Source organism: Rosa chinensis, chromosome 1, assembly GCF_002994745.2.
Source record: "Rosa chinensis cultivar Old Blush chromosome 1, RchiOBHm-V2, whole genome shotgun sequence".
Taxonomy (NCBI): domain Eukaryota; kingdom Viridiplantae; phylum Streptophyta; class Magnoliopsida; order Rosales; family Rosaceae; genus Rosa; species Rosa chinensis.
In genome coordinates, this window is record NC_037088.1 from 45,772,421 (window position 1) to 45,792,445 (window position 20,025).

The 20,025-nt window shown below is 42.3% G+C and overlaps 2 protein-coding genes and 1 long non-coding RNA gene across 4 annotated transcripts; 1 reads left to right on the forward strand and 2 right to left on the reverse strand.

Moving 5' to 3' along the window:
• Window positions 1-1,550: 1,550 nt before the first annotated feature.
• LOC112181818 lies at window positions 1,551-2,135 on the reverse strand. The gene is made up of 3 exons (XR_002929120.2): window positions 2,075-2,135; window positions 1,924-1,980; window positions 1,551-1,689 (listed from the first exon to the last, which is right to left on the reverse strand). It is a non-coding gene; the product is annotated as an uncharacterized LOC112181818 (long non-coding RNA).
• A 1,052-nt stretch (window positions 2,136-3,187) lies between these two features.
• On the reverse strand, window positions 3,188-4,988 carry LOC112181817. Of its 2 annotated transcripts, XM_040510185.1 has the most exons (7): window positions 4,954-4,988; window positions 4,806-4,854; window positions 4,359-4,482; window positions 3,821-3,909; window positions 3,624-3,720; window positions 3,393-3,532; window positions 3,188-3,311 (listed from the first exon to the last, which is right to left on the reverse strand). In XM_040510185.1, exons 3-7 carry the CDS (start codon window positions 4,473-4,475, stop codon window positions 3,272-3,274), a joined length of 483 nt encoding a protein of 160 aa, XP_040366119.1. In that variant the 5' UTR covers window positions 4,476-4,482; window positions 4,806-4,854; window positions 4,954-4,988; the 3' UTR covers window positions 3,188-3,271. The 2 variants fall into 2 exon arrangements, 1 of the variants encoding a protein (XP_040366119.1); XR_005802912.1 differs by lacking the exons at window positions 4,806-4,854; window positions 4,954-4,988 and adding an exon at window positions 4,077-4,146 and having other exon boundaries at window positions 4,359-4,487.
• A 12,084-nt stretch (window positions 4,989-17,072) lies between these two features.
• On the forward strand, window positions 17,073-18,572 carry LOC112167764. The gene has a single exon (XM_024304837.1). It carries the CDS (start codon window positions 17,073-17,075, stop codon window positions 18,570-18,572), a length of 1,500 nt encoding a protein of 499 aa, XP_024160605.1.
• Window positions 18,573-20,025: the final 1,453 nt, after the last annotated feature.

The following is a 20,025-nucleotide window of genomic DNA, read 5'->3' on the forward strand; positions in this document are numbered from 1 at the left end:
AAAATAGAATTGAATTAAAGTAATAGAAAAATAGAGGGTGTGTGAATAGAGAAAATGAGTGTGTGAATAGTACCACCCTTTATTATATGCAAACTGATGTTTACCACATTTCCTTCAAAACATATCACTTACTGAGCATTATTAATATTCTGTTCTTACTAACCCTTTTCTTTTCCCTTCTGTTGATAGTGATCGTACATTATTGACAAAAATATCTTGAAGGTGCAGCATGGAAGAATATGACTGAAATATATGATAGATGATATGAGGTTGCCAATTAAAGGAGGCTATGGAGACCGTTATACTTGACTCTGTGTGTGTGTGGGTATGTATATATAACTATATATCAGTGGAAGAATGAAAATTCCTCACCGTACCAGTGATCCAGTTATTATGAATCCAAATAGAAACTGAATCGGCTAGCTTTTTATTTTGCATTCATTTAATCAGTTTCCGCCTCCCTTCTCTTCGATCTTTTGTTAAATATCTGCTCCTCTCTATCGTGTATGCTCCAGGCACAGAACTAGGAATTAAATTTGAGGTGGGCTAAATTTACCTTATGCTAGCAAGAAAAATTATTCTAAAAAATTTGGCAGAGTTTATTTTGTTTTGATGGAATATCTCAATTGCATAGCACTTATAAAAATATCATCCACAAAATGTATTTTGTCACCCAAATTTTTATTCAATGTCAATACAAATTCAACTACTTAAGTTGTGCTCTTCGGTTACCTGAAGCACAAAACTCATTGCACTACGACAAAAACATGATTTAAGGACATTGAAACAGTGTCCTTAAATGCATACAAGGACTCTCTAAAAAAGAGTCCTCTATCTGGGAGTCATTGTAAGTCTCAAACAAGGACACTGGAAACGTGTCCTCTTTTCTATACGAGGACACAGTTTGTGTGTCCTAAAAGCTCTGGATGTGGTGTCCTTAAATCCATAAGAGGACACCTAAATCGCATCCTCATATTATCTAATATGTGTCCTCTTTTCTCTACTAGGACACACAAAGCATGTCCTAAAAACTCTAGAAATGGAGTCCTTAAATCCATAGAGGACACAAAAAAATACATTCATATGTGTCCTTAAAACTAAAATAGGACACTTAAAAAGAGTCATGTATAAAAAAACACCATGTCCTTGAATATGATACAGGTCATTGAAAAAGTGTCCTTAAAACTTCCAAAGAATCCAAAAAAAAAGTAATAAAAGCAATCTTCCTCCAATTATACACCACCAAATGCATTATTAACTGAACCAATATTTCATATCCGTACATATACAAACAAGTTTCTAAAGTGTAAAAAATTACAATTCCACAATTCTAGTCAAGTAATCCAACCTACTGCACCTTGTAGCCTTATAGTTGCTTAATCTAATTCCCAATATCTTCAATCACAACCTGATAAATATCAAAGAAATAAGAAAAAAAGATCAAAGAAACCAAAGAAAAGAAGCACCAGCAACACATTGCCAGGTAGACTAAGCTAAGCAATAGATGAATGAAGACATGAGGGGAATGAAATGTTACCAACTATCAAACAGAAGGCAGAATGAGAGCTCAAATGGAGTTGCATGCATATTGCTTAGTTGTGCTGGTTGGTTCAGGGTCTTGCAAGCATATTGCTTACCAACTATCAAACTGGTGGTTTTTCTCTAGTGTTTGATGGTGACAAGCTAAACCTGCAGATTGCTTGGGTTCTTTTGTTGTTTGTCAATAAGAATATATTGTTAACAATTGCATGCATCAACTGTTTTATATTATGTTTTTGTTAAAGCACCTTTCATCATATTAATCAAGATAAAAATTAAAAACACAACGTTGTGTTATCAACGAACCTCTTATGCATCCATACATAATAAGGAGAACTAACTACTTAATCATTCAAAGGGGGAAAAAAAGAGATGGAAGCAGACCTTCATGGCTTTAAGTATCTAATCATCTGCTACTCAAAAGCCTTGATCTTTTATTTCCTGCAGGCACATATGTAAACGAAAAAAGGTAACTGCATTCAGCATTGATCCTTAGTTCATTTACATAAACTCATTAAGGATTAGTGATACTAACCATGAGCCATGGAATCTGAACTAATAGCTATATTCAAAGCAACCACTGGTATAACCCTGTCCTCTGCAAATCAGTAGTTGATAAATAACAGGAAGGAACCAGAGAAAACTGAACTTGAGATTACAATTCATCCCATCAAGCCTCAAGGCTCAGAGGTAACCAGGCTTGATGACTTGGTACACTTATAGCATAAACCAATAAGCCATAATCAAAATACAAACATTCCTTACTTTACCTATTATAAAATCTTCAAGTAGAGCACGCATTCTGCCACAGAAGAAAAAAAAAAAAAAGAACAATTCAATAGAGTAGAAGAGCATAATTCTTGTTTCTTTTACTACCTACTTTATGTAGTCATAAACACTATAAAACATATCAAAATATACAAGGTAAACTTGAGAGAAAAATACAAACATGTATATAAATGAAAGCTCTGAAGAAGATAGATACACAAAACTAGTAACTCAGAAATGAAATGGCAATCGCAATAAAGGATGTGAGCTGACCTAAAATCCAACTGCAAGATACATTGACTTGGGCTAAGATGTAATAGACTGTCCTGGTCAGAAACATTTAGCATATCAAGATGGTGTATAACTTCCAGCAGAGGATATTTTATATATATATATATATATATATATATATTGTCCACAGTATCAATATGTGTTATCTACTAACCTCTTATGCAAATATGAACAATGTTTCAATATTGTACCTTCAATCCTTCAATACTAATGTTCTCTCATGCAGTTCATGTTTGCCGCCGCCATTAAATTTCAAGGTCATGTTCTCTGAAATACCACATTCATGTTTTATGAATCACCACATTCATGTTTTCTGAATCATGTGAATACTGATTAACAAGTTCACATGCTGGCGTATAATTAGGAAACTAATGTTCAAATTGCATTCTACAAAAAACCTAGATACCAAACATATAAAGTTGGGGCTTGTAATTAAGAAAATATCTATTTTCTATAGGAATCTCTCACGCAAAACAAGAGGAAATAAATTCAATGAATTATATAAATTCCATTAAGGTGCATGTTCAGAGAAAGAACAGTTAAGAAAACTAGGTTTTGCTATTTATGAATCATGAGGTTCATACCTTTGACTTATGTCGATTAGCAGCAACAAATTGGGAAATTTTGCTTGCACTCAATGAACTTGCATGAGCCTGGTTAGCGCCTTCAGCATTTACAGGGTCATCATCAAAATCATCATACGATTCAGCTTCCTGTTCAATTCTAAGTTGGTTGAATTAGTTTGCACAATGGAGGAATGAGTTAAATTACAAAGTATAAGAGTAAAGTCAAACCCATTTAATGGTTTCAGATGTTTCTGGGGTCTATCAGTTCTTGGAGTGATGGAATTGAAAATACCCTTCTGCTTCAATTTTTCCTCGAGGGCAGCTCTTACTTTCAACATTTTCATGCTCTGTAAATCAAATTCATCATTCTGCCACATAGTAAGAGGTCTACATCAGAACCAAAGATATCACAACTAACGAGCTTTGTGAATATTAAAATAGTTACTACATTTCTGCTACCATGATTTCAAAACAGTAGAAGAGACGACAATTATTCTCCAGTGCCTCAATTGTGGCAGTTGGTTCAGGGTCTTGTAAATATCTCGAAGAGCTACGACTGATAAGGCAACAATATATAAAATCAATGATCTGACTATATGGTAGCCTTCGGTATATTACAAAATAATTGTTAAAAAACTTGCACTTTTTTCAGTCACCTGGAACTTTCATCAAACAGGTGGTGTGCATGACTTCCTTGGCTTGATAATGGAAATGAATTTCTTTGAAAGTGGTAAAAACCGACAACCTGGATTATTAGACAATAACCACTACATCTCTTTTAGCATCCCATTTACTAATGCACCAATCATTCCTCCAGTTAAACCGAAAATTGAGTACTAAAACGATCACAAGAAAGTCCATCAAATGCAAAAGAACAAAAGAAACAAAAAATCTGAAAATTCTAGTACTTACTGCTGCAACAGTAAGGCCCAAGTCTTCCACAAATCTTGATCTAGCAGATGATGAGTATCCTATCTACAAACTAAATTTATAGCGCTTTAGGACCAATGCATAAACAAAGAAGTAATGTACACTATTGTATCTCCTTTCTTTGTGTATGGCACATTTAACCTAGACCAACAACTTGATGCAGCAGAACATACTTATTAGTACACTAACTCTCCTTTCATAATAAAATATGGTAATATTTGGCAGAAAAATGTAGAATTTGAAATGTGAATGAGAATGACTTACAGCACATCCATAGCTGAAGGAACCACAGAGAGCGACCAATGTGCTCAGAACCACAACACCTGAAGCTCTATTGATATTGGATTTTGAACCTGATAGAGCTAGTAGCCCCTCTTCCATGGCTTCTCTGTGCATCAGAAGGAGATGAGTAAGAAGAGTGGGAGTGCAATATTGTTTTATAACGAGAGAATATGAAATCCATCTCATTGTAGATAATATCCATATTATACTATGAACCTGTTTGTTTAGAGACTAGATCTATAGTCTCCATATAAGACAATTACAGACACATAATTCCACATTCTGAAACCGAAAAATTCCAACTAAAACGTTTAAGACAACTACAGACACATAATTATAAAACTAAATTACTAAACACACAGCGAGCTCTAGAAAATTAAAAGAGATAGTTAAACACAACAAAGAAAGCATGAAAATGAATCCACTAGCCTGAGGAAAGGGCGTTTGAGCCATTGTCTCCGTCATCCTCAGCTGCTTTCTGTAATCATAGGCAAAATTCATAGCATTCATTCAATAATATGTCTCAAACTTCCAGCAAGAAAAAATTGAAACTGAGCTCAAGAAAGCAAACACTTACAGTCTGTCCCAGAGAAAACAACCAGTCGTTTCTTATGCACATAAAAACTCGGTAAAACCGAACAATCACAGAGCCTTACTACCTCATAAAACCCAAGTATTCGGTGGAAGAGAAACAGAGGCGAAGAAACGCACCAGAGGAAGACTTCGGTGAGCTTCAACAGAGATCCGAGAGCTCTTACACCAGGCCCTTCGTCTTCAGCTTCAACCATCTCAGATTCTCAGGCTTTGAATTATTCGGCGTATACATGACCGAAATCTGATCCCTACTCCATACGTATACTCTTTGCTGCTGGGATTAAAATTCACTCCTGACAATCAAATACTAGTTCATTCTGTCAAAGAGCTTCTCCAAACTTTGTAACACACCAGAACATTCAACCCACCAAAAAAAAAATTGGGATCGAGTAATCTCACCTTGTACTGAAATTCTTCCCAGAATCTGTCAACCCAGAGTATGTCTCACACCGAGTAACCTCACTATGACTTGAACCCTTGTTATGAGTCGTCGTCGTCTCCTCCGCCGAGTCAAATCAGATCGAATCTGCTTTCGGCTCGAGTTTCTTTCATTTTTTTTCTATCACAACTAAGAACTGGAAATAGATGGAGTGAATCATCTTTCTCTATTTGGGCCTTTGGGGAGGGTTTCAATTGAAGAGGGAAATCGAAAATTGGGGGAGGGAAACGAAAATGCATAGTATAGCACAATAGCTGCAGCGCCGTGCGTTTTCTAATTTCAATATTTTAATTTTTCAGTTGGAGCCCAATATTAGGACACGGCATCCCCTAAACCGGGTGTCCTTGAAAGACTCTCCACCCATTCAAAATTTGCAATTTAACATTGTCTGTCCTTAAAAACCTTCAAGGACTCCACATAAAATATGTGTCCTCGTTTGATGTCCTTAAATCCCTTTTTTCTAGTAGTGTCGATAACCGAATTTGAATCAATAGTATCAACAATTTCTCTCTCAATATGCACTGTCATTAAATCTGCAAGAAAATCATCACTCATCTTGCTTCGAAGTCGGTTCTTAATGAGCTTCATGGCTAAAAATGCTCTCTATGTTGTAGCCGTAGAAACAGGAAGAGTCATCACTAGACGGACTAGTCTCTCAATCAACAAGAATGGTGTCCTTGTGTTAACAAATATGCAAGGAGCACACCCGGGCACCCCACCAGGCCACCACATCCCTCCCCACCACAAGGGAAAATAAATTTAACTTACTCAAAAGCTAAAAAAACACCCAATCAAAATTATAATCAACTCAACTCTCAAACAATCAACACAATAAAGAAATTGCCACTATTATGGGCAATTGGGCATTTGGGTATTAATAATAGAAATTCAATATCTTTCTCTAGGAATCAATAGATTTGATTAATTACATCAAGAAATCTAGAAATACCCAAATTCTAACCTAAATTATATTCTAATTTCGTAAAAAAAAATTCATTATAGAAGATTAGTTAAAGTGTAATACTTGAACAGTGTTGAGAGATGAGAGCAGATTATTGAGGAGAGGAGATAGAGTGACTTGGTAGAGACTAGAGAGAGGTGAGAGTCTGACTGTCTGAGCTTGAGAAGTTGAGAAACGTAGAACTGAGCAGTGGGCAGAGGTGAGGAGGAGAGGACAGAAAAGGGGAGAAAAGAGAAGAAAATGAGAGACTTGCATACATTAATCATACTAGTGGCAGCACTCGTTTTCGAGGCAAGAGGCAGTGAAGAAATATGGTCAGATGCATGTACTTTAGTTATCTTTTATATGTGTATGATTTTTTTTTTTTAAGGGGAGATATGCTGGGGTCAGATACATATAATCATTTTTTCCCCCCAAAATACTGGGGTGTGCTACAGCACACTTCAGCCCACCCCTATGTCCATGCCTGGACTATGCTCCATGCTGTAAGTTTCATCTGTTGTTGTAGAACTAACGATCTCTCCTAAATGAATTATTGATCTCTCCAGTGTCTGCAGGTTTAGTAAGGCTAGCTTAGTTCATGCATGCGTACACATGGACTAGACTGGAGTTTGAGATATGCATAGAGTCGATATTATTTTGTGCGTATCAAGTAATAAGTTTAATCTCCTTGGGTGTTCATGACAGTTAACACTAGAGGATACATGTATCATCAAAATCTGGACAACATGAACGATCAGCTAGCCAATGATGCAGAAGCAATTGAACTACGGTTAGTTCTTTTAACCCCTTAAGGACCTTTAATCTTCGATCTTTTCAAACAAGGGGATGTCTTGTATTTGGAAGCAGTAAGGTGATTGATTAATGAATATAGGCATGGCTGCAGGCCATCGTATAAAGGGTAATTGATTGTAGTCTGAAAAATCCAAATTTATCTACCATCATTTGGTGTTGTAACATAAGTGTATTCGTTTATTAGCTGTTTCATGAATAATAAAAATACTACTAATGTTAGACACGTTGACTATGTTGGTATAGATCCCACATAGAAAAATTAGGGACCTTGCTTATGAGTTTATAAGGATTTGGGTCACTCCATCTATTGCCAATTGGATTTGGATGTGAACTCCAGTTACTTTATCATGTTCTTAGAGCAAGTTATCCCACATGTGCATGTTGAGAGTATAGATTCCACATGGGAAAATAAGGACTTTTCCTATGATCGAGTTTAAGGATTTGGGCCACACTCCATCCATTGCCAATTGATTTTGGATGTAAACTCTTAACAACATAGATGGAAATGCAACTAACTGATACATAAACAGGAAATATACTATATTGACGAAGGCCATGGCTAAGATCTAATATATATGTATTTATATAAAGGCCCTTCTAGTGAGGGTTCCCTTTTTTTGGCCATTTTAAGAGATCGCTCATTAGACCCACTTTTCGATTACATATTCACATTTGAATAGTTCAGTTTTTAGGTATGTATGAGTAGATCATGTCTACAAATTTTCAGTCAAATTGATAATCATTAAGGCATTCATAACTGCGATTTACAATTATAAACACGAACAATTCAGGTTGGACAGATTTGGTTTGTCCATTTATTAATATAGTTCGATTCCTTAACGATCATCAATTTGGCTGAAATTTGCAGAAATGATCTATACATTAGGACCTAAAAACTGAACGGTCGAGATGCCGAAATAGCATCAAAAAGTTGGTCCCACAAGGGATCCCTTAAAATGACCAATATATATATATATATATATATATATATAAATTTCATCCATATATATCTCTTGAAATTTTCATCGGCCCATGGATTCACTCAACGTGGGGCCTAAACTTGATGGGAAAATTCCAAACCGCCAAATGTCAGTTCAAATACATCATTGTCGCCATCGACTACAACAGCAAGTGGATACAGGCGGAGCCCCTGACGACAATAACTACCGCCAAGGTAATTCATTTCCTCTGGAAGAACATCTACTGTCGCTACGGTGTCCCGCATACAATCATCACAGACAACGGCACTCAGTTCAATAATAAAGAACTCATCTCTTTCACTGCCAACCTGGGTACCAAGATGCGTTTTGCATCTGTAGTCCACCCCCAAACCAACGGCCAGGTCGAAGCAGCAAACAAGATAATCAAGAAGCTATTACAGAAGAAGCTCGACAAGGCCAAGGGTTTGTGGGCGGAGAAACTCCCATAAGTGTTATGGGCCATCAGGACAACCCCAACTACCGCCAATGGCGAAACCCCCTTTTGTATGATGTTTGGAACTGAGGCCGTCCTGCCTATTGAGGTAACTCAACCAACCGCTAGGGTAGAGGGCTACCACCTCGAGACCAACAGCGACGGCCTCAAGCTTGACAAGGATCTCCTAGAGGAAAAACAACATAAAGCCCATCTGCACAACCTCCAGAACAAGCAGCGGGTATCGCGTTTCTACAACGCCAGGGTCAAAGCCCGCAACCTCCAACTGGGGGATTGGGTAATGAAGGAAGTCATACCACTACCAACAAAACTCCGCCCAACTTGGGAAGGTCCATACAAAATTGTAGAAGTCGTTAGCTCAGGCACCTTCTACTTAATGGACAAGGATGGCGTCACAACGACCGACCCTTGGAATACCGAACACCTTCGGTATTACTACATATAGTCATGCCGCTACCCAAGAGCATCTTGACTTAGCTAAATTTTTGTTCAATATTTAGCTAAGGGAAGCTACCCAACGGGTACTACCCCGCTTTTGTAAAACGCCGATCAGTCGGCTATCAATGAAACTAGGAATTATTCAGACCATTGTTACCAAGTCTAGCACTAGGGGCAACTGGCAACGCCAGTCAGCGGACCACGTCCGATACACTGTGCACTTGGACCAATTTTAATTCCTTTAATGTTTCATTTGTTGGCAAAAGAAAAAATTGTCAAAACTCTAGCGGTACAAGACATCGAAAACAAAATTACCAAATTCGGAAATTTCATTAACTTTAGGGCTGTTCATTACATCAGATAAATACGCCTTAGCGGCTACAAAACTAGACACTTCCATCTTCAGGGGTTAGCGAGGTTGGCTTGGCTTCCTTCGGCATTTCCACCTTCAGCGTCCAGCGGCGGTTGTTGGCGGCTTGTCTGGTCAGATCCTCGGGCTGTGGGACTTGGGGGTCTCTATGGTACCTTTCGCCAGTGTATGACCCGCCAAAAACCCGACACGGGACACCTCCGACTGGATAGGAGTCCGCTGGGAGTCATCCGCCGGACAAGCACCACTTTCCCCGCTACCCGAGCGGGCACCATCAACCTGAGAGGGGCCTACTCCCTTTGCCTGCGGGGCACCCTTGGTTGGTGGCATGACCGGCATGGACGCCTTCGCCTAGTCAATGGGGCCTTTTTGCTGCAACATTTCCACATTGGCCAGGGCACCGGCCTTCGCCGCTTCGGTCAGTGCCTTCTTGTAGTCTGCCGACTGCTTGTATGACTCCACGGCGGCGTTCGCAGCGCGGCTCCCCTCAGCACTCAGGCGGGCAACTTCACCGTCCAACCGTTTGACCTCGGCCAGCCTAGCGGCAGATTCCCGCTGAAGGATCTCAACCTTTTTGTCTTTGGCGGCTACCCGATCTCGGAGCAGGGACATATCTTGCTCCAACTTGGAGAATTGTTCATTTCGTTCCAGGTCCCGCTCAATGGCGACGGCCAGCTTGCCAATGGGCATCTACTGCGTCACAATCGGCCTTTTTCAGGCGACGCTCCACATCAGCCAACCTCTCTTGGGCCTCTCCCAAGTCCCTCTGCAAGCCCGCCACCTTCTCCCTGAGCTCCCGCTCAACCCGGGGCTGCTTCGACGCTGCCAGGAACATCTCGTGCAGCCCAACAGAGATGTGCCCAAATGCCGTGCTAAAGGGCGATTGGTCAACGGCGGTCGACCGTACAATCCCCTCCAAGTCGCCGAACCCCAGCCACTCGCAGAGATGGTACAGAAACTCCCGCTCACCATCATTCAGGAATTCCGCGTATGCGGCAAATGAGTCCAGGTTGCTCGTGGCCGCCTCTTTCGCCACGTCCACAGGATCCTCGGGAGGAGCCTGTCTAGCCTTCTTCTGCTGGCGAACCCCTGTGATCTCCACGGCATCCTCCTCTTCTCCGCCGGAGTCATTCTGATGGCGCTTTCTCTGAAGCACTCGAGTGCTTCCATCAGGGGCAGGTCTCGAGCCCCTCGTCGGCGGCTCCAACCCAGCAACGGTGACATCCTTCGCTGGGCGCACTGTTTTCTTGTGCACCCCGCTCCGGGTGGCCGGCACTCTCTCTTTCTGCGGCACAGCCTCGCTTGCCCCACCAGTAGCCGCCTGAGCGGCAGGCAGCCCGTCACCGCCAAGATGGGAGTGGTGCGGCATGGATAGCACCACTAGAACATCAGATGGGCTTAGCGCCAGCGTCTCTGAGTTCACAACCGTCTTATGAGCCACCAGCCCGGAAGCGTACGTGGATTCCAGGAAGTTGTCGATTTTAGCGCGGTCCATGGCTTTCGCGAAGGCGTCACGGCTCGCCTTGTTTCCCGGCGGAGTCTCTACAAAAAAAACAACAAACCGATCAGCATGAGACAATCTCATCAGTGATGCGATATAGCGGAGAGTACTTACCAACGGCACGAGTCAGTTGTTGATCCACCAACAACTCCCAGCCTGTAAGGAGGCGAAAATCCAGCAAGTTGCTATTCCGCCAGCAACCTCTGATGTGTGCCACGCAGCACACTTCTTCACGAGTCAGGTTATACCGCAACCCCGCTGCACAAAAAGGTCGTTGTCAGTAAAGAGTACAAGGCTGTGTACAAAAAAAAAACCCCCGCCAGTCTTGTTCAGCGGAGACCGACAAACGACCTCGAATAGGCTGAAACTCCGACTTAATCCTAAACGTCGGCTCCCCTTTGTTGGACCCGGCTGGATACTCCCACCCCGTCGTGGCAACGCAGAAGGTACCCCGCCAGTAGGACATGGAGTCTCTCAGATTTTCGATCAACTTTGGCGCTGCCTGGCGGCGACTCAGGTTTACCTGCCCCCTACAACCTTGGCGCTTCACGTACACCAGCTCGTAGAAATGCAGCACCTCCACCACAGTCGGTCCCTCGCAACCCGACAACCGCCATAGCGAGTTCAGCGCCAACATCAACCGCCACATGTTGGGGCATATTTGCCCAAAGGCAACGCCAAACTCGCACACCAAAATTTGGAGGTTTGGCACCAGCGGGAGAGTCACCCCCTAGCGAAATATCGCCTCGTGCACGGCGGCAAAGCCCGCGGGCAGGATCAAGGCTTTCTCCTCCACCGTCGGCGAACGCAATTTCACTACGCCGGGCAACCGGAACACCCTCTTCAGCTGGTTGACAGCGGCAACAGTCATTCTACCCCCGCCTCATCAACAGGGGTACCGTCCTGGAGGACCCACGCCGACTCAGTACCCTCTCCCGCTACATCTCCCCCTTCAACGGAACCACTGGCTGCACTATTACTTGCTAACCGCTCTTCAAGCATATTGTGGGCAGCGGCAGCCTCCCCCGCCCTAGAACTCTCTGGACGCGTTGCACGACCCATAGCTACTTCACACAGTATGGTCTGTAACGGCTCAACGTCTAGTGGTTCTGGCAGTGAGGTTCCTGCACGGGCAGACGGACGCAACGAATCAATAAAATTTTTATCCACCGCGCTGAATGACACTTCAGATCCGGAATCCTCACTGCTCGAAATCTCTATGTCGTCGGCCATCCCAAAACCCTAAAACCCAAATCAGTCAGCTCACACAAGATCTAACCTATCCCTATATCAGTTAGTATTCAAGAACACCAAGAACAATCACCCAGAAAATGCCAAAACAAGAACAAACACACGCAACCCAGATGCAACTATCTAGCAAATCCTTAAAGGCTCCAACCTAGTCAACTACATAACCCACCCCCAAACTCACTTTGACACCCTCATAACAAGTCAAGGAAGAGCATTTCAAAAAGTAAACCCAAAACCCAGAAACTGGCCGTGCCAGACATCCAATGAAATAGGGATAAAAATCAGAATACCAACCTCAACGATGGAGTCTCTGGTGCGACCGTGAGCGCTTATCTTCGAGGCCGGAGATCGTCGTCTTCCTAGGTATGATAACTTAACAAAATCGCCTCAGTCTCCTCCTCCAGTCTCAGACGCACAAAGCTTGTAGACGATGTATGAAGTTCGAGGTTTTGAGCAAAGTGTCAAATCTCGCTAACTTCCCCCCCTTTTATGTCAACGTCAAATAACTCTAGGCAGTCCAACTGAAAAACGACATCAAATCTCAGCCGTACAAGTGTCCCACGACTCCAATTACTCTCCGGATTAACTAAGGCGTCACCTTGGTTACAAAATCCATCATTACCTAGCATTAATAACTGGGAGACGGCTAGGCGGAGGAGACACGCCTCCGCACGCTAACCCTCTAGGGGTTCGCCACATGTCAACCACTGTCAGACGAAGCGTCTAATGGAGGCCACCACTTTTGCGAAGAAAGCGCCAATCGTCGGCAGTATCCGCTGAACGAAACCCTGCCAGCGGAACTTCCCACTTGTCACCTTCCAAGTGCCGAAGCCCCCGCTGAGCGAAACCCTGCCAGCGGAACTTCCCACTTGTCACTTTCCAAGTGTTGAAGCCCCCGCTGAGCGAAACCCCGCTAGCGGAACTTCCCACTCTTCACTTTCCAAGTGTCGAAGCCCCCGCTGAACGAAACCCCTCCAGCGGAACTTCCCACTTGTCACCTTCCAAGTGTCGATGCCCCCGCTGAGCGAAACCCCTCTAGCGGAACTTCCCACTCGTCACCTTCCAAGTGTCGAAGTCCCCGCTGAACGAAACCCAAACCCCGCCCCCGCTGAGCGAAACCCCGCTAGCAGAACTTCCCACTCGTCACTTTCCAAGTGTCGAAGCCCTCGCTGAACGAAACCCCTCCAGCAGAACTTCCCACTCGTCACCTTCCAAGTGTCGAAGCCCCCGCTGAGCGAAACCCCGCCAGCGGAACTTCCCACTCGTCACCTTCCAAGTGTCGAAGTCCCCGCTGAACGAAACCCCGCCAGCGGAACTTCCCACTAGTCACCTTCCAAGTGTCGAAGTCCCCGCTGAGCGAAACCCCACAAGCGGAACTTTCCACTTGTCACCTTCCAAGTGTCGAATCCCCCGCTGAGCGAAACCCCGCCAGCGGAACTTCCCATTTGTCACCGTCCAAGTGTCGAAGTCCCCGCTGAGCGAAACCCCGCCGGCGGAACTTCCCACTTGTCACCTTCCAAGCGTCGAAGTCCCCGTTACCAGAACTTCCACTCATCAATTTGCAAGAACGGCAGCCTCTGCTACACACAACACCGCCAGCAGAGCTCCCTTTCCATCTCGCAAACTGCGTACATTGTTGAGCGCGTCACCGCTCAATAAAATACCGACAGCCACGTCTAAGCAATGCTGGCTCTTGCTACAACAAGTGGGGGGATATCCGCCAGCGGCGAATCCCGAGGCTACGCCTCACTCTGACGACGACCACCATGCGGCTTTACGGTCAGATCGTCCCTACGGGACACAGGGACTTGTCAACAGTCTACGATGACCCTGATCAGGTACGTTGACCCCCGATACTTGGGTACTAAGATTGGGCTCGCTACCCAACACCCTCTACTCTGTGCAGCTCCCCCTCAACAAACAAATTGCCGACCGTCCGGAGATCCGTCTTGGCTAGGGAGTGGGGGACTCCCTGGCGGGCCTAGCAGGGGCCCACTCGAAAGGGTATAAAGCGTTTGCTCAATAAATCCATGGTTGACAACGCACTGACGCTAATTATGCTTCTAGCAAAGTCTAGCGGAAGTAACGCTTCACACCGTCGATCAAGTCCCCAACCAAGATTGCCCTCCTTGACTGGGGACTTGGGGGACTTGTACCTACATATACCAGAACAAGCATAATTAGCTATAATGAGTCACGCTCATTGTACCGCCAGAGGTGCCAACTCCCACCAATGGAGTGACCTACGAAGGCACGGCCAGGCGGGCTACCGCCCGAGCCCTGGATCACCCTCATATCACCGATGACGCGCCGCCACGCTCCTCGCCAAGGTAGCATCAGAAGCTCCAGACGCTGGGAATCGAAGTGCATCAGTCCCACATCGAAGACTAGATGAGGATCAACCTTCTCCTCACCTATAAAATGTTCTCTCCTCTCTCCTCATTAATTACGCATTTACTACTCATTCATTGTTATGCTACCTATCTGCATTGACTGACTTAGGCATCGGAGAAGTGAAGACCGCCCAACGCGGTCTCCCTCTGACGCCCCGTCTCTCGTGTGACAGCTAGTGGAAGCTATCAAATCCTCAGAGTAACGGTCCGCCCACCGGACCAGCGTTAAACAAAAGATTGGCTACCGCCGGATTTTGAGCATTAACAACTACGTAAAATATGCCACATATAGAGTTTGTGCAGGAACTTGGTTTCAATAGCCAACATATTGATACAAACTCTTGTCTTCCCACTATTCCAGGAACTTAGTCTGTGCAGCCATGGTGTCAAACCTTTAAAGTTGAAGCGAATGGTTTGCAATTTCTGTCCAAATGTCCAACCAAAGACATCTCAGCCAAAAAATCCAGTCCAGAACCTATATACAAACAAATAAGCTTCAGAAAGTTGAAATTCCTTTCTTTCCATCAGAACACAACCTTTTGCATGCCATCCAAAAGTGCATATATCCAATTGTTATGCTTATGATTTAAATATTGAAAGTTGCAAGTCAAGTTGTCCAAATAGAAGTCATATACATCTCTGAGCTGTATATTAGTCATTTGCTACACTCTTATGATTTGATTGATACATGCTAATATATACCAACTAATGTTACTTACAAACTTCGAATCGATATAGTGATCATTTATGTATGAAACAAAAGTGAAATGCATGAGTACTTTAAAAACAATTAGGCAAAGTCACCACTAGTAATATAAATGTACATTCCATTCCATTATTGATTACTTGTACTATGCTGACATGAGGGATAGGCCACAGCTTTATCAATTCATGGTGAAAAACAACAATATATGAAAATCTCACTCTCTCTCTCTCACACTCTCTCACTCTCACTCATAGAGGCTCTCCTTCTCCCTCGCATAAACTACTTTCTGTGATGGATATGATAAGGGGGTGGCAGTGAGATTAACACCAGTACAAAAACCTCATTACCAAATCAATATATCTCTAATACTACCCAAACACATTTGCAGCTACCAAGTTCTATTACATACATAACCATCTCGGCAAGACCCAAAACCCACCAGAAAAACAAAGAAACTTAGAAAAATACTTCATTCCAAACCGAATATATGAACATGAGTAAACAAAAACTAAACCATGCAAGTGCTTAACACAACCATTGCTCCTACTTTCCTCAATTTAGAGGGTATCGTTCATGTTAGTATAGGTTTGATGTATATTGGCATTCCTAATACAAAAGCTAGAATCATAGGTCTGCTAGAGTTATCAAGTGTAAATTGGAAGTGATATATGATCATACAATGCTCCAGCTGACTCTTCGATGCACTTCAGGTATGGGCATATGCATTTGCATTTCATTAAGGTCAATCTATTCACTAAGGTCAATCTACATGCATACTGGGATTGTAATTTGTTCTGCAATCCCTGTCAGGTCAGGTTGTTGGATGTTATTTCTTCTCTTTCACGTTTTGTGTGTATCCATTAGTTGGGTCGTAAAAGGATATTTCTCTATATGATTTGATTTGTCAAGTCTTATCGTCTCTATTAAGAATAGAATCATGTTTATTTGTTGAATATCTTTTTATAATTTGTTCCTTTCATATTAGGAGTCAATTAGGTTTTGGAGTCTTTATTGTCCAAGGTTTTAGGGGGAGACTGAAATATATATTCAACGTGTATTGTCATTCATTTGGGACTTGTGAGCGTAGAAATTTTGTGCATCTATTGAGTCCATGTTCTCTCGATTAGTGTTGTGAGAAACCCTGTGCTTCAAATTTGAGTCTATGAACTATTTGTTCCATGTTTAAGTAGATCATTGAGTCAAACACATTCATCATTCATTACACTCTTCACATCAAGTGCTCTCGAGGTCAGTTGGATTCGTTGATGTGCGTAAAAGGTTGAAGGTCGAGGTCAGCACCTATTAACAGGTGAAGACAATTCAAAGGTGGTGAAGATCTACGAGGACATGATCAGATAATCTACTAGAGTGTCTAGTACGTAAGCCGAGGTCAGAGCTTTTGGTTGTTTGTAAAGAACTTGTATTCTTCATCGAGTGATTTGTTTTCATTAGGGTCTTTAACCTTAAAGGCCCCGCAGTTGTTTTCCTCATTTTTGAGGTTTTTACTGCGCAAACAATTCTGGTCTCTTGCTTGCTGTGCGTTTGTGATTATCTTGGTTGCCTAGTTCTCTTTCTGCTGTTTTGGGATCCATACCTGTACTTCAATTCTTGTATTGTCTTTATGCTAGTTTGGGATCCATACCTGTGCTTCAATCCCTGTAGTTTCTGTTACGTTTTGATTTGAAAGAAAGTGTGATTTCTCCGAGAATAGCCTATTCACCCCCCCCCCCTCTAGGCATATTTGTTTCATCCTAGTATTTTCATTTGGCATCAGAGCAGGTTACTAAGGTGTCTTAGTAAGGTTTGTGGGAAGGATGGAACGTGAGCGCGATCGAGCCTCGGGTTCGATTAACTGTCCCCCTTGGTTTGATGGGGAAGATTATTCTCAATGGAAAATCATGATGAGAGCTTTCCTTTACTCTCAAGATGAACATATGTGGAACGTTGTTGAGAATGGATGGGTTCACCCAACTAAACTTGAAAATCCTAAAGCTAGTGAATCCTCTGATTCTAAAAGGATTCCTAAACCAAGGTCTGAATGGAGTGAATCTGAGATTCGGGATTGTAATCACGATTTCAAGGCAAGGAACAGTTTGTTCACCGCCTTGTCAAAAAAGGAGAGAGTTAGAATTAGTCAGTGTGAGAGAGCCAAGAAAGCTTGGGATCTTCTCCAAGTTACTTATGAGGGTAATAAACGGGTTAGAGCTCAAAAACTTCAGAGGTTGGTCTTAGAGTTTGAAAACATGTCAATGGGGACTGACGAGTCAATAGATGATTTTCATGCTAGACTTATCAATGTGACAAGTCAGTGTCATAGCCTTGGTGATCCATTTGAAGAACATCGTATTGTTAAGAAATTCCTTAGGTCTCTTCCACCTAGTTTTCAGTCCAAGCAAACAGCCATAGAGGAGGCCCAAGACATTGACAATTATTCCTTGGATGAACTTGTGGGGAATCTCAAGACTTTTGAGATGAGGATTAATCCTGAAAAAAAGGTGAAAAATGTTGCCTTTAATTCTATCAAAAAGGAAGAAGAAACTGAGGTTAGCACAGAAGACTTGGCCTATTTGACTAAACAGTTCAAAAAATTCTTTAAGTCTAGAAACTCTAGTGGTCCGGGCTCAAAAAATTCTTTTGACTCTAGTTCAAAACGCAGCCTGCCTTCTGAAAATTCTTTTGAAAGAAACTTCAAATCAAACAAACTTTTACAAAAGAAAAACTTCAGTGAAAAACCTAAATGTTTTGAGTGTGGTGGGATTGGGCATCTAGCTGTTGACTGTGGAAATAAAAAGTATAGCTCACGTATGGGAAAAGCTTTGAAATCCACTTGGAGTGATAGTGAGTCAGATACTCACTCTGAGAATGAGGAAAAGAATCTTGCACTTACCTCAACTCTTCATAACGAATCCTCCCATGAATCAGACGATGAGGAGCATTCGGATGAAGAGATGGATGGTAAGTACAAAGAACTTTATGCAGCGTCCAGATCAATTCTCAAGAAAAACCATCTGCAAAGTGAAGAGATTGTCTTGATCAAAAGAGAGAAAAAGAAAGCTGAGGATAGGTTGGAGTCATGTACCAAAGAGTGGGAAAGTGAAAGATCTGACTTGGTTGATCAGGTAAAGACTCTTCAGGTAGAATTAAAATCTCAAACCTTTCTTGCTAGTTCTTTAGCTTCAGAAAACGAGTCTCTAAAGCTTGAGTTGGAAGATGCTCAGCAAAAGTTCTCTAGGTTCTCAATTGGGTCAGACAAATTGTCTAAGATGATTGGAATGGGTAAACCTGATAATGAAAAAAAAGGGATTAGGCTATAATGCTGGTAAGAATTCTAAACCTCTGAAATTTGTGAAAAGTTCAAGTGTGAAACAAACTGAGAAAGAGAGACGTGGTCTAGGGTTTAGCCCTTACAATCAAGTTAGATATCCTAGCTTTGAAAGAAATTCTTTTGTGCGTCAAGTCAATCATTCATCGTGGTCTAGGAGCTTTACACCTGTCTGTCATTATTGTGGGACACCTGGGCACATTCGCCCTAGGTGTAACCTGTTGAGAAGAGAGTCTCAAAGGTTGTGGAACTCAGAAAAAGAGAATAAGAAACTATCGTTGCAGACTAAACTGAAAGAACATCTTAGAGAGGTGAACAGGATTGCTAAACTTGTTTCAATCCCAAACAGCCTGGATCTGAAACTGAAACAAGTTTGGGTGAAAAAGGAGTCATATAACTGTTTCTCTTCTTGTCTGAATGATTCTTCAATGGGTTATGAATTTGTTGATGCAACTTGCTTGTTTTCTTCTATATATCCTGCTACTAATGATTTTGAGGTTGTTGAAGCAACATGTTTAGTAGCATTGACAGCACTTTCAGCCAGAAGAGCAGACACTTGGTATGTTGATAGCGGATGCTCTAGGCATATGACTGGAGACAAGAGTTGGTTTGTCTCCTTTTCTGATGAGTACACTAGTGGGTCTGTCACGTTCGGTGACGGAAGGAAGGCAAAGGTTATAGGAAAAGGGATTGTTAACACTCCAGGTATCCCTAATCTGAAAAATGTTTTATATGTGGAAGGTCTTCAGGCAAATCTCATCAGTGTAAGTCAGTTGAGTGATGATTATGAGAATGTTAACTTCAATAAACAGAGGTGTATTGTGCTTGGCAGTGATGGTAAGAGTATCATGGGTGGTGTAAGGTCAAAAGATAATTGCTATTGTGTGTATGCTAATGAGTCTGTTGTGTCTCAGGTTTGTTTAAAAGCTAAAACTTCTGATAATATTCTTGAACTCTGGCATCGACGTTTAGGGCACGTGAACTACCAGGACATGCTAAAACTTTCAAGCAAAGAGAGTGTGAGGGGCCTACCAAGCCTAAGTGGGAAACTAGATAAGGTGTGTGCGGGATGCAAGCTGGGTAAGCAATCCCGAGCAGCTCATAGTGCAATTAATGTTACAACGACTTCCCAGCCACTAGAGCTCATGCACATGGATCTTGTTGGTCCGTCTCAAACTGAAAGTATGGGAGGTAAGAAATACTTACTGGTATTAGTTGATGATTTCTCTCGCTTCACTTGGGTTAATTTTTTAAGAGATAAATCTGATACGTTTAGCAGTTTTAAGGGTTTGTGTAATAGAATTCTCACTGAGAAACAATCCTCAAATTCTTGCATTGTTAGACTTAGGACTGATCATGGAACTGAGTTTAAAAATGCATCTTTTGCAAATTATTGTGATGAACATGGTATTACACATGAATTTTCTGCTCCAATTACTCCACAA

Excerpts from the sequence above, each read along its gene's own strand:
- LOC112181817 (XM_040510185.1), bottom strand. The coding sequence starts at position 4,475 with ATGGAAGAGGGGCTACTAGCTCTATCAGGTTCAAAATCCAATATCAAT. Across the intron at positions 3,721-3,820 it reads CTGTTTGATGAAAGTTCCAG|TCGTAGCTCTTCGAGATATT; the intron begins GTGACTGAAAAA and ends TTGCCTTATCAG. Across the intron at positions 3,533-3,623 it reads TCTACTGTTTTGAAATCATG|AATGATGAATTTGATTTACA; the intron begins GTAGCAGAAATG and ends ACTATGTGGCAG.
- LOC112167764 (XM_024304837.1), top strand. The coding sequence starts at position 17,073 with ATGGAACGTGAGCGCGATCGAGCCTCGGGTTCGATTAACTGTCCCCCT.